We start from the raw sequence: 13309 nt of genomic DNA, 5'->3' as shown, positions 1-13309 counted from the left end.
TTAAGAATTTCAAATTTTACTTCACAGAAGGACTCCTTACGCAAGTCCATCACCATACTGTTCATTCACACAGCACAACATGGAATTACTTTTGCTTTTTTTTTTTTAAGATTTTTTTTTCTAAAATTTAATTTATTTATTTTTTCAGCGTAACAGTATTGTTTTTGCACAACACCCAGTGCTCCGTGCAAAACGTGCCCTCCCTATTACCCACCACCTGTTCCCCCAACCTCCCACCCCTGACCCTTCAAAACCCTCAGGTTGTTTTTTCAGAGTCCATAGTCTCTTATGGTTTGCCTCCCCTTCCAATTTTTTTTTTATAAACATATAATGTATTTTTATCCCCAGGTGTACTTTTTTTAAAGATTTTAAGTGTTTATTTGAGAGAGATAGAAAAGGAGAGCACAAATGGGGAAGGGACAGAGGGAGAAGGACAAGCAGACTCCTAAGCCTGACTTGGGGCTCAATCCCAGGACTCTGGGATCATGACCTGAAGTGAAGGCAGATGCTTAACTGACTGAACTACCCAGCTGCCCCTGTTGCGGTTTTTTGTTGTTGTTTTTTTTTAAGTAGTCAGTATAAATAGAGGTGCTGGGTGTTCTGTGTCTGATGGCTGGTTACTGACCTTCCTTGATGTGGCTGTAGAGAAGATTGACTAACTGAGCTCAAGGAACATGCAAAACTACACATGAGGATCCTTTATCTCAGGGACTATAGGCAATGCCTTTTAATTCTGGCTGCAAGCCAATGTCATTTCGTGGTCATATGAATGGGTTATTTAAACAAATGCTGGCTTCCCTGGTTGCAGCTAACCAGAGATCAGATCTCTCAGGGGAACACTCAGAAGGCTATTGTTTGGGGGTGAACTGTGTCCCAAAGTTCATATATTGAAGCCCTACTCCCCAGTACCTCAGAATGTGACTATATCTAGAGATAGGTCCTAAAAGAGGCTACGGATTTAAAGTGAAACTGATCGCTTCTCAGCCTTTTGACTAAGATCAAGTGAAGTTAAAATGACGCTCTTAGGGTGAGCCCTGATCCAATCTGACTGGCTTTCTTATAAGAAGAGAAAATTTGGACACATGGAGAGACACCAGGAATGTGCCCGCACAGAGGAAAGACTGACACAGAAAGAAGGTGGTCATCTGCAGCCCAAGGAGAGAGACCACATGAGAAATCAAATCTGCCAACACCTTGATCTTGGACATCTCCAGAATTGTGAGAAAAAAAATATTTGTTTTGGTTAAGATACCCAGTCTATGGTATTTTGCTATGGGATCCCTAGCAAACTAATGCAGCTATTAATAGAATTTCTTAGCTGTATCAGGTTTGAATTCAAATCTCTTTCAAACACTTAATCTTGGGACTCCTGGGTGGCTCAGTTGGTTAAGCAGCTGCCTTCAGCTCAGGTCATGATCCCAGTGTCCTGGGATCGAGTCCCACATCTGGCTCCTTGCTCGGCAGGGAGCCTGCTTCTCCCTCTGCCTCTGCCTACCACTCTGTCTGCCTGTGCTCACTCTCTCTCTCTCTCTAACAAATAAATAAATAAAATCTTTAAAAAAAAACACTTAATCTTAGGAATTGGGATCAATGAATTTGCAGGAATAACTGCTTTAGCATTTTTTAAGACAACCACAAATCTCCTTGCAGGACTCTCTAAAGAAATAAAGATGCTCTGGACTAGAGCTCCAAAATTCTAGTTTTGAAGAAGTAAAACTACTATTACTTGCAGATGGCATAAACTTATTTATATAAAATTGTACAGAATCCACTAAAAATCTATTTTCACTAATAAATGAGTTCATCAAGTTTGCAGAATACGGATTGATATACAAAAATCAACTGTATTTCTATACACTAGCAATGAACACTTTAAAATGAAATTAAGAGAACATAATACCAGCATCAAAAGCTTAACATACTTAGGAATACATACAACAAAAGAAATTTAAAATGAATACTATGAAAAAAAACCAAAACATTGTTGAAGGAAATTAAAGAAGACCTCAAAAGATGGAACACCATCCCATGTTCATGGGTCAGAAGACTTCTTTTTTTTTTTTAATTCATCTATCTATTTTAAAATAGGATAGGGGCAGTAGGAGGGGAAGAGAGAGTTCAAGCAAGCTCCAAGCTGAGTGTGGAACCTCACATGGGGCTTGATCCCATAACCCTGAGATCATAACCTTGACTGAAACCAAGAGTCAGATGCTCAACCAACTGTACCACCCAGGCACCCCAGGATCAGAAGACTTAACATTGTTAAGGCAGAAATATCCCCCAAATTGATTTACTGATCCAACACAATCCCTATTAAAATCCTAGCTGCCTTTTTTTTTCTTGCAAAAACTGACAAATAGATCCTCAATTTCATATGGAAATGCAAGCGACCAAGAATAACCAAAACAATCTTGAAAAAGGAAGGGGAAAAATAGATAATTTACATCTCTCGATTTAAAAACTTAATATATAAAATGACAGTAAGACAGTATGACACTAGATATTATACAAGGATACACATGCATATTAATGGAAGAGACTCAAGGGTCCATAAATAAATCCTTCCATATTTTTAGTCATTGATTTCAGTAGGGTGCCAAGATAATTCAATGGGGAAAGAATAGCCTTCAACAAATAGTTCTGGAACAACTGGATATCCACATCAAAAGAGTAAAATTGGATCCCTTCCTTATACCATATATAAAAATTAACTCAAAATGGATCAAATGCCTAAATGGAAAAGGTAAAACTGTAAAGCTCTTAGATGAAAACAGGAATAAACCTTTGTGTCCTTGTGTTAGGCAATACTTTCTTAGACATAATACCAAAAATATAGGCAACAAAAGAAAAAATAAATTGGATTTCACCAAAATTAAAAACTTTTGCACTGTAAACAATACCACTGAGAAGTGAAAATACAACCCGTAGACTATAATAAAATATTTGCAAATGATATAGCTAATCAGAGACTTGTATTCAGAATATATAAAGAATGCTTACAAATCAATAATAAAAAGACAAATACTTTTAAAATGGCCAAAAGAATCAAATAGACATTTCTCCAAAGAAGATATACAAATGCCCAATAAACATACAAAAAGATCCTCAATATCATTAGCCTTCAGAGAAGTACAAATCAAAACAACAAGATACCATTTCACATCCATTAAAATGCAAAAAACAAAGAAGAACAAATATTGGTAAGGATGTGGAGAATTTAAGGCCCTTATGCATCACTGATGGAAATGTAAAATCATACAGCTACTTTGGGAAACACACTGGCAATTCCTCAACATGTTAAACATAGATTTGCAATATGACCCACCAATTCCCCTTCTATGTATTTACCCAAGAGGACTTAAAACGTTTGCTCACACAAAAACATGCACACAATGTTCAGCAGCATTATTCACAATAGCCAAAAAGTGAGAGCAAATGAAATGTCCAGATAATTAACAGATGAATAAAATGTGGTGGAATAATATGGCAGAATATTACTCAGCCACAAAAAGGAATGAAGTACTGATACATGCTAAAATACGGATAAACCTTGAAAACTTTATGCTAAGTGAAAAGTCAGTCACAAAAGATCATATGTTCTATGAATTCATGATTGCCTTTCTATGAAATGTCAAGACTAGAGAAATCTGTAGAGACAGAAAGTAGATTAGTGGTTGCTTAGGGCTGGAAGAATGGGGGAAATGGGAAGTGACTATTCATAAGTGTAGGGTTTCTTTTTGGGTAATGAAAATTTTCTGGAATGAAAAAGTGGTTATGGCTGCACAATTCTCTGAATGTGCTAAAAACCATTGACTCGTGCATTTTAAGTGGGTGAATTGTAGGGCATGTGAACCATAGCTTAATAATCTGTTAAAAATAAAATTTCTTCAACAACAACAACATAGAAACTACCTTTGGTTCTTACTACAGGTGATCTGTCTGGACTTAGTTTCATCAAACAGAACATGTGAAAATTCAGCTATCTGATTTCTAAGTTTCCTTCCATCTCTAAAATTCCTGAGTGTATATAATTTAAGAAAACAGGTTGGGGAAAAAAGATGGAGTCTGGGTATATGTATCTAGGATGAGGTTGTGTGGAGAGAAATGAAGGAGGGCAAACAAAAAAACTAAAAGAGATAGAGATGAAGGTACAAGGGACGTGAACGCAGAGAGACAGACACATAGAGACACAGAGGCAAGGCTATGCTCAAAGAGAAAGAAACTCACCAAAATGCATGGACAGATCAGTCATCCACTCTTCCATTTAGCAAAAATTTACTGAGGACCTACGAAGCCAGCTCTGTATTCAATAGTAAACCAGGTAGACTGAAGCACTGATCTCAGCAACTAGAAGCACAGCAGCAATCAGGCAATCGTAAGCATGGATAATGAGAGTCAAGATGCTGTAGTTCAAGATGCTCTGGAAGTACACAGGTTGCAGGCAGACACACGTGCACACACGAGTACATGCACTCACGCCACACCACACTCAACACACGCAACATTCCCAAAAGTCTGATCAGTTTTGCAAGCTGTACCATTTCTCACCTGAGGCATTTCGAATTCTGCTAGTAAAGACATCCATAAAAATAGGTTGCGTTTTACAATGATGGGCACAAGTGGGAATGGCATATTTTATTCTCACTCTGAAGTCTCTATAAAATGAGGCTCAAGGAAAGGATTCATCCCTCAGTTTGGAGATTCCTCCTACTCTTTCCCCTTCATCAGAAGGACTGGCTTTGGGAATAGAGAAGAATGTGATCTATTACAAGCACACCAGCCCTACTCCTCTGGGCTTTCAGCTGGAAAGTTCCCAAAACACATTCTGTTCTACTCTGCTTCCATCCCATCCAGACCTGGCCCAATAAAGGCATCATGTGTTGCCCATTTTCCCTGCCTTGTTGCTCCTCTACTGCTGTAAGTATGACATGCTGACAGCGTGGGAGGAAATCTCAGCTCAACAGGAAAAGTGACTCTGTTTTGTGCACAATGTCTGCAATAAGTGCTTCTGTATGACCACCAGGTTATACTCCATGTCTGGAGAGCCACACACAAACACACACACCAGTCTCCCATCCCGATCAGCACTGGTTCCCAGATCCTTGCCCATGGGACAAGAGAGATGCAGGGCATGAACATCTCCTTCACTTCATAGAGACTGACCTCCAATCTCCTAACAATTAAAAGGTCAGGATCTATCACCACAGCACTTTCAGACCGAAATGCAGTTGGAGTGTCTCTCAGCTTATAGATCATGTTCTCATTTTCTTAGCTGTGACCCTTGTGCTGACTTTTGGCCTCTCTAAGAGATTCCCATGCAGCACAGAGCAGAAACTTGTTCATAGGGCGAGAAGGGAGATCAAGATAGTCTATGCCTCATTTTCCTACCTGTAAAATGGAGATAATTGTTTCTACCTCAGGATGGTTGATGGGAGAAATGAGATGTGTAAATGACTTGGCACAGAATTAGTGCTTTGGGGGAACACCTGCAGTTTTTGCCTGCTTTGTACCCTGGTCCCCCTTCTTCTGGTAACAGCAGCATCTTCATCTTCTCTGTGCTTGGGGTGGGGGTGGTTGACACCACTGTGGCAGTGGGACTGTAACACAGGGCTATCCCCTCAGAATGCCCCGTGGCCCTGGTGATCGAGGAATGGGCATATGACCCAGACTCAGGGATAAATTCATCTCGGTAACTTGTCAGAATGACTGGGGGAGTTCTTGCTGCCACGGTTTCTGAGACGATAGGATGTAAGTTGGGGACTGCAAGTTACAGGTTGTCACCATGAGGCACAGGTCACCTGAGAAGATATCCAATACCAAGGACAGTTGGGAGGTAGAGGGGATGAGCCCCATGTATCCAGCTACATCTGAACCTGTGCTAGACTTGTCAGTTATGTAACCCAGAAAATTCTGGTTATTGTCTAATCTAATTTGAATAAGTTTCTGTTCCATGCAGACAAGAATCTTGGCTAATGCAAAGCTCACTGGATTTGGTTTACCCTTCCCCCTTTGCACTGCCATTGGTCTGGAGGGGCCCTTCTTGAGCCTTGCAGAGATTTTGCCATAGCTCCTCTCCCCATTCTCAGTCTCTTTTCCTTCAGTCTGTCTTCGCTACACTGATCATTCTCAGCACGGGCTTCGTCATATTACTGCTCCGCTTAGAGGACTCCTTGACTCACCACCACCTGGAGAGCAAGTCCTGGCTTCCTCAACTCTACCTTCAAAGCCCTCCACAGTCTGACCCCAAATCCTCTTCTGTTTTCTCTTTTTTAAGTGAGGTATAATTGACATATAACATTACATGAGATTCAGGTGTGCAACATAACGATTCAGTATTTGTACATATTGCAAAAAGATCTTCACTCTAGGTCTAGTTAATATCCGTGAACATACATAGCTACAAAAAAAATTTTCTTGCAATGAGAACTTTTAAGATCTACTGTTTTTGCAACCTTAATTCCTTTTGAGCTTATCTCTCATGACCATCTCCCATGGCTCTGCACGTACTGTGCCTGATTGACATCAACCCAGTCCCCTGCGCCACCGGGCTTCCGTACTCTCTCACTCTGTGCCTTTCCCCAGAAGAACTTCCACTTCTTACCTACCTACCAAAATCCCACCTACTCAACCATCTTCTCCTCCAAGAAGACTTCACAGATGGCCAAGGCAGAATAAAGGTCTTACTCAGCTGAATTTATTCCCTTGTTATATATAGTACCTGTCAGTCTGTCCTTACATAAGAATAATGTATATACACTTTGAGAGCAGGGAGCATGTTGTATTTGATTCTGGATCCTCCTGGAGCCCTCACACATGGGAATGCCATAGGATTCACACAAGACCCTAGCTCCCTGCTCACAAATTCTGAATCCCCCACCCTCCCTTCAACTCCACTCTAGGAGACAGGATCCTAATATTTGAATCGTGTTTCCTCTTCAGCAGGAAACCTTTTTTAAAATTGTGGTAAAATACAAGTAACATAAAATTTACAATTTTTTCCATTTTAAAGTGTACGATTCAGTGGCGTTAAGTACATTCACAATGTTTTACACCTACTACCATTATCTAGATCCAGAACTTTTTCTTCACCCCAAAAGGAAATTTCATATCCATCAAGCAATTGTTTACCATTCCCCTTTCCCCCTAGCCCTGAAAAACATTAGTTTGCCTTTTGTCTCCATGGATTTGCTTGCTCTGGACATTTCATATAAATGGAAGCATGCAATATGTGGTCTTTTGTAACTGACTCCTTTCACATAGCGTAATGTTTTCGAGATTCATTCATGTTATAGCATGTATCAGTACTTCATTCCTTCTTATGACTGAATAATATTCCATTGCAAGGATAGATCTCATTTTATTCATGTGTTCATCAGTTGATGGACATGGGGTTGTTTCTACCTTTTGTGAACAGTGCTGCTATGAACATTCATGTACAAGTTTTTGTGTGAACATCTGTTTTCAGTTTTCTTGTATATACCTAGAAGTAGCATGGCTGGGTCATATGGGAACTCTGTGCTTACCAGGAAGCCTCCTACACTTGCCATCTCCAGCTCTCATCAACATCCTGGATCTGCTTGGCTGACTTCATCTTGGAAGAGTCCATCGGCTTTTTAGAAGGGAGCTATTTCATCTTGATTGTTGTCTCCTGATGGCAATCCTTAAAGGGCATTCCTAGTCTTTAATATTAACCTCTCAGTACTTGAAGTTTTCTATTGTCTAACTATTTCAGATCCGCGATTTAGTTTGTTGCTCACAGCACTGCTACCTAGTAGATTCTATTATGTCTGCTTTTCAGTTGAGGAGGCTGACAAGGCTGAGACTGACTCCCGGCCCAGCGCCCTTTCCATACAACCACAGAGGCCCTCTCTCAATTAGCCTCTCTGTCCAAGGTCTTTGTAAGAAATAACCACCTTCTGAAATTTATTCTCAGATCCCCCATCATTCAGAAATGCTCCTTTGCTAGGTGGCCAGTCAAAGCTGGCACAGACTTCTGCCACACTCCGCCAGTTGGCACTTCATGTATAAGCAAAACAATTTTTTCATTATATTGAAATATTTGCCTGTACCCAGAAGATCAACTTTTGCCTTTCTAGGTCTTCAGGAACCTTTTGGAATCCCGAGTTAATGCTCCCTTTTGATGTTGATATGAAGCTAAATCTGAGCATGTCCCATAAGCTTAACCTCAGTTCTCGAAATTTCCTCCCCTATTATTTTGTTCAACCCGAGAGCATTTCCTTTTCCTTCTCAGGAGAAGGCCATCTCTTAGACTGGAGAGTCCCTGATCCTTAGGGAACAGAAAAAAGAAGCACAATGACCCCACCTGCTCCTTGGAAGTCTCCCATCCTAGTGTCCTATGTCCAAGTGGGACTGGAAACCAGCAGAGCCCATGCTGTACCCATCCTGGCCACTGTCTGACCCCCACGCACCCAGGGAGAAGCTTCTGGGGCTGATCTGGCTCACTTAGAACCGTCACTGGCAGTTCTACAAGCAGTGAGGGCTTTATAGATGCCACATGACCAACCCCATGTGCACTCAAGCAAGGATGCCCCAAGCTAGCTTTTTCCAAAGTGTGTTCTCTGCAAACCTTGTTCTGGGTGATTTTGTTAGTAGCTGTGAGATAAAGGTTTCTGAGTTTCAGTGCATTTGGGAACAGAGAGGTTTCCGTACCACGGGCTTCTCAGTCTGTAGGAAGCAAATATGCAGGACAAACCTGCAAAAGGAGGAGATAGTATAGAATGTTTCCCAAACTTGGGAAATGAATATTTGACCATGAATATTTTTTCAAGGAGTAGCTCGAAGTGTTTTCATCAAAGCGCTAGTCAAAGATGCCCCCAGACCCTCTAGGACCCGTGGGACGCAGAGGTGAGAAACAGAGCACTTGTGCACATGGGCTCTGGAGCCATGCTGCCTGGGATCATATCCCAGCCCTGCCACATAGTAACTGGGTGACCTTGGGCAAATTACTTCAGCTGTCCATGCCTCAGTTCCCCAACTGTAAAATACAGATGGTGATAATCATGTACATTATATAATACATGTAAACTTAGAGCAGGGTTTGACACATAGTCAGAGCTCACTAAATGTTAGCTGGCATTTTGAATCCTTCACAAGCTCGCAGAAAGGGATTCCTCACATTCCCTCAGGAGCAGCAGTCTGCACCTGACACTCCCCACACCCAGCCAACACCAGCCTCTCAGTTTATAAAACCTCTTAGCCAAGGTGGCATGAAGCCCCATAAAAGCCAACTGTAGTTCCCTAGGAGTAACCTTTCCTGAACTTGATGGCCACAAAGACCTCCTTCTACTTCATTTTTAATCCCTTATAGACAGGCACATAAGAGTCAGAAGACCCAGATTCTATACACAACTTATTCATTTTCCAGTGGGATCTCAAGTTTTCTTCCCTATAACGTATAACACAGTTTCCTTCCCTATAGCAAGGCTCTGGTCCAAGGACATGGCACAGAAAAGGGTGTGGCTAGAACACTAAGGCAGGCAGAGGGGCTGGAGAGCAAAGTAGCAGGGAGAAGACAGCACCAGTGACGGGGGTAAATGGGAGAGAGTGCCTATGGCAAGGGTGCTTGGGTAGTGAATTAGGATAATTAATAGTAAGGATGTCTGGGTGGCTCAGTAAGTTAAGTGTCTGCCTCCAGCTCAGGTCATGATCCCAGGGTTTTATTGATCCTGGCACTGGGCTCCCTGCTCAGCAGGGAGTCTGCTTCTCCCTCTCCTACTGTGTACTCCCTCTCTCAAGTAAATAAATAAAAACTTTTTTTTAAAAAAGGTTAATTAACATTAGCTGCTGCAAAAGACCCCAAATCTCAGTGTCTTTGAATGTCCATCCTCCTGAATTAAGTCTAATGCAAGTTGAGATGCCCACCTCCATCTTGTAGCAAGAAATTCTCTAACAGGGGGCACCTGGGTGGCTCAGTGGGTTAAAGCCTCTGCCTTCGACCCAGGTCATGATCTCAGGGTCCTGGGATTGAGTCCCACATCAGGTTCTCTGCTCAGCAGGGAGCCTGCTTCCCCTCCCCGCCTCTGCCTACTTGTGGTCTCTGTCTGTCAAATAAATAAATAAAATATTTTTTAAAAAACCTATAACAGGGGGGCCACCTGGGTGGCTCAGTGGGTTAAAACCTCTGCCTTCAGCTCAGGTCACGATCCCAGAATCCTGGGATCGAGCCCCGCATCAGGCTCTCTGCACAGCGGGGACCCTGCTTCTCCCTCTCTCTCTGCCTGCCTCTCTGCCTACTTGTGATCTCTGTCTGTCAAATAAATAAATAAAATCTTTTTTAAAAAAAACTTATAACAGGAAATGCCGTGTAGAATATATAGGTGGGTGTGTGGTTGCCAAGAATCCCTGGAGGACCCTGGATGCCAAAGCTATACTCCTCTGTTGCCCAACCGTGCACCCTTCTCCTTTTGGAGAAGTAAGACCTGTTTGCCTCTGGGTTGATTCTCCCAGCTTTGCTAGGATTCTGCAAGCTCAGAGTCTGTGGTTGCCCACATTATAGTATTTTAATTTCTCACCTCTGGGAGGCCTCAGGCTCTGCTGTTAACTGCCTCACTGATCCTTATCCTCTGGCAGACATGGTTAGCAGTCTCTGAGTGTCCTGTGTTCCTCTGCATTGCCAGCCTCTCTTGCAGTTGACTGGGGGCCCTACCACTAGCTCTGGCCAAGAGACTATGTGTCACCTCTGGGTTGAGGCATGGTGAGTGGTGCCTCCTGCATTCTTCTCTTCCCCCTACTGAGGTGTCTCTGGAGGTCACGTGTTTCATAGGAGAGCTAAAAGAACCAACTCAGAAACAAATGTTCCCCTTCCTAAGTGTCATTTCTCCAATTTGGGGGGGAAGGAATGTGGGAACCATCAGGTGGGTAAGAGGAAGGGGGCTTTGGCAGACAGGGCTGTCCAGGAATTCTTGGCATTTATATAGCCATTTAATGATTTAATGTCAGGTATGTCTTCCGGATTTTCTATCATGAAACTTCTTGCTGTAATTTGAAGTAACAATGTGACCTGTGATTCAGATACTCCCAGTAGTACCACGGACAGTGCAGCAGGTGGCATGTTTCAGACTGCGATGTGCACCAGAATCACCTAGAGGTCTTGTTAAGCTGCAGATTCTGTCTCAGTAAGTCTGAGGCAACACTCAGGAGTCTGCATTGCTAACAAGCTCCCAGGTGATGCTGACACTGTTGGTCCCTAGACTGTGCTCTGAAAAGTAAAGTGTAGGGACAGGACAATATACAATGCATAAAATTATGAAATCCCGGTAATCCATGTGAGGTTACACAGATAATGTGGCTGTGTGGTCCTCTGGGAGGATCTCCTGAGATACAGTCTGAGAACATGCTCTGCAGAGGGCAGCTTGCTGCTCAAATCATTTTAGGGGGTCTCTTCGAGTTCCCAAGATCTCCTCCACTTAGGGAGCTCTGAAGGGGTACCCAGTGCTTCCTGGAGGTCCTCAAATTCTGGTGACCCACATCTCTTCCAGGGGACTTCCAGTCTTTTTGCCTCCAGCTCCATTCCATAGTACACACCCAACTGTTCCCAGAGCCGAAGGGATTAGAGCAGCTGACCCTGCAGTGTGAGGGAAGAGAAACTAGGCTCCAGAGGCTGCTTTTGTTAGCAACAAGCACACACATCTCTGATCTGAACAGCAAATGTCCAAAGCATGAGTCAAGGGCCTTGTTAATAAGAAAGAGAATGAATAAGCATTCCCTTCAGCAGTAAATGTTTTCTTATATATACAGCCTTCTATTTTACTCTGGACTGATGCCAGTTCTGACGACCCACAAAGGCACTGCACGGGCTTTTAGAAAACAGACAATAATAGCTGACTCTTCTAACAATCCTGCAGTCCTCCTTGTCACAGATGTAGCAACTAACACAATCAATGCTCCGATACAGCCTCAGTCATACAACTATGAAGGTAAATCACTGGGGCTTGGAGAATGAATGGCTCACAGATGTGGAAACCAAGGCCTCAGAAGGCAGAAGTGATTTGCTCAAGGGCACAAAATGAGTTGGAAGCAGAGTCAAGCCTAGAACCTGGCTCCCCTTCATTATGTGTTGTCTTCATTTCAGCACCAGGGATGGACACTGGAAGACATTCACTGTCTTCAAACCCAGAAGTGTTTGTTCATTCATTCACTCGCTCAGTATCCACCAAGAACCTGCTATAAACTTGCAAGGTTCTAGCTTCCCTTAATACAGCTCTATAAATCCATGATGACCTAACCGTTTAATTTTTTAAATTTTTATAAAAGATTTTATTTATTTATTTGACAGACAGAGATGGTAAGTGGGCAGAGAGGCAGGCAGGGGGTGGAGGAAGTAGGCTCCCTACAGAGCCAAGAGCCCGATGAAGGGCTCGATCTGGGATCGTGACCTGAGCTGAAGGCAGAGGCTTAACCCACTGAGCCACCCAGGTGCCCCCTAACCTTTTTAAAGGTCTTACTGGTACAGCCTCTACCTCCTCCTGGCCTGAGAGCTCCGAGTGTGAGATTCCATCTGTTGTTGGGCTGCATGCACTTTGCACCAAGGCAATTGAGCCTTGACCTTGCCACTTTCCACTGAAATCCCAAGTTAACTAATGAACCTCAGAAAGCTTTAGTTTTCTCATCAAAATGGAGATAATATTATTACATTCTTACAGGGTGCTACAAAAATATAAGAGAATATACATAAAGCACTTAACAGAGTATGTAGCTGGTGCTCAACATATGATAGCTGTTACAGTAATTGATAAGTACATTATTATCATTCTTGTTATTGTCAAGCAAAACAAGCATTTAAAATCTTCCCCTTTAGGACTCTAAAAAGGCAAACTTGCTTTCTTTGTGTGTTGGAAAGCAACTTCTGTGTCTTATGGACTGTAGGAGTCATGAGACAGGGACACCTTGCCAAGTGTTTCTGGGTCTAATTTGCCATATCCTTGAGGTCCATCCCCATACCCCAATTTCTCTGCTGGGCCCAGATGACCAGAGAACTGTCTGCCTCTATCAGTGTACAGCCCTGTGAACCCCAGACCTGTCAGAATTGTCTGTACATGGGGAAATAAGGCTGCCTTCCAATACAACCATGTGAAAAAACCACATGCAAGGGATATGATTAGTTATAAATGGAAGTAACCCAAGAAATTATCTGTAAATATGGCTGAAGGGTTTAAAGCCTTGATTGGGGGCCGCCTGGGTGGCTTAGTTGGTTAAACATCTGCCTTGGGCTCAGGTCATGATCTTAGGGTCCTGTGATCAAGGCCTTGTTTCTTTTTTTTTTTAAGATTTTATTTATTTATTTGACAGA

The 13309-nt window shown here is 42.5% G+C and overlaps 1 protein-coding gene across 4 annotated transcripts in view; it reads right to left on the bottom strand.

The window, feature by feature from the left end:
* IRAG1 (inositol 1,4,5-triphosphate receptor associated 1) overlaps window positions 1-13309 on the bottom strand; it is a 126696-nt gene that overhangs the window by 99691 nt on the left and 13696 nt on the right. Inside the window, exon 2 of one of the 4 annotated variants that reach the window (XM_046016454.1) lies at window positions 7524-7660. The exons of 2 other annotated variants lie outside the window; for them this stretch is intronic. In XM_046016454.1, the coding sequence (XP_045872410.1) occupies window positions 7524-7566 (43 nt within the window). In that variant the 5' untranslated portion in view covers window positions 7567-7660. Of the gene's footprint in view, window positions 1-7523; window positions 7661-13309 lie in introns of those variants that run through there. One more of the 4 variants, XM_046016457.1, reaches the window with a different exon arrangement.

Source organism: Meles meles, chromosome 8 (assembly GCF_922984935.1).
Source record: "Meles meles chromosome 8, mMelMel3.1 paternal haplotype, whole genome shotgun sequence".
NCBI classification, from domain to species: domain Eukaryota; kingdom Metazoa; phylum Chordata; class Mammalia; order Carnivora; family Mustelidae; genus Meles; species Meles meles.
The sequence above is the reverse complement of the archived record's forward strand: the minus strand, read 5'-3'. Positions and strand labels throughout refer to the sequence as shown.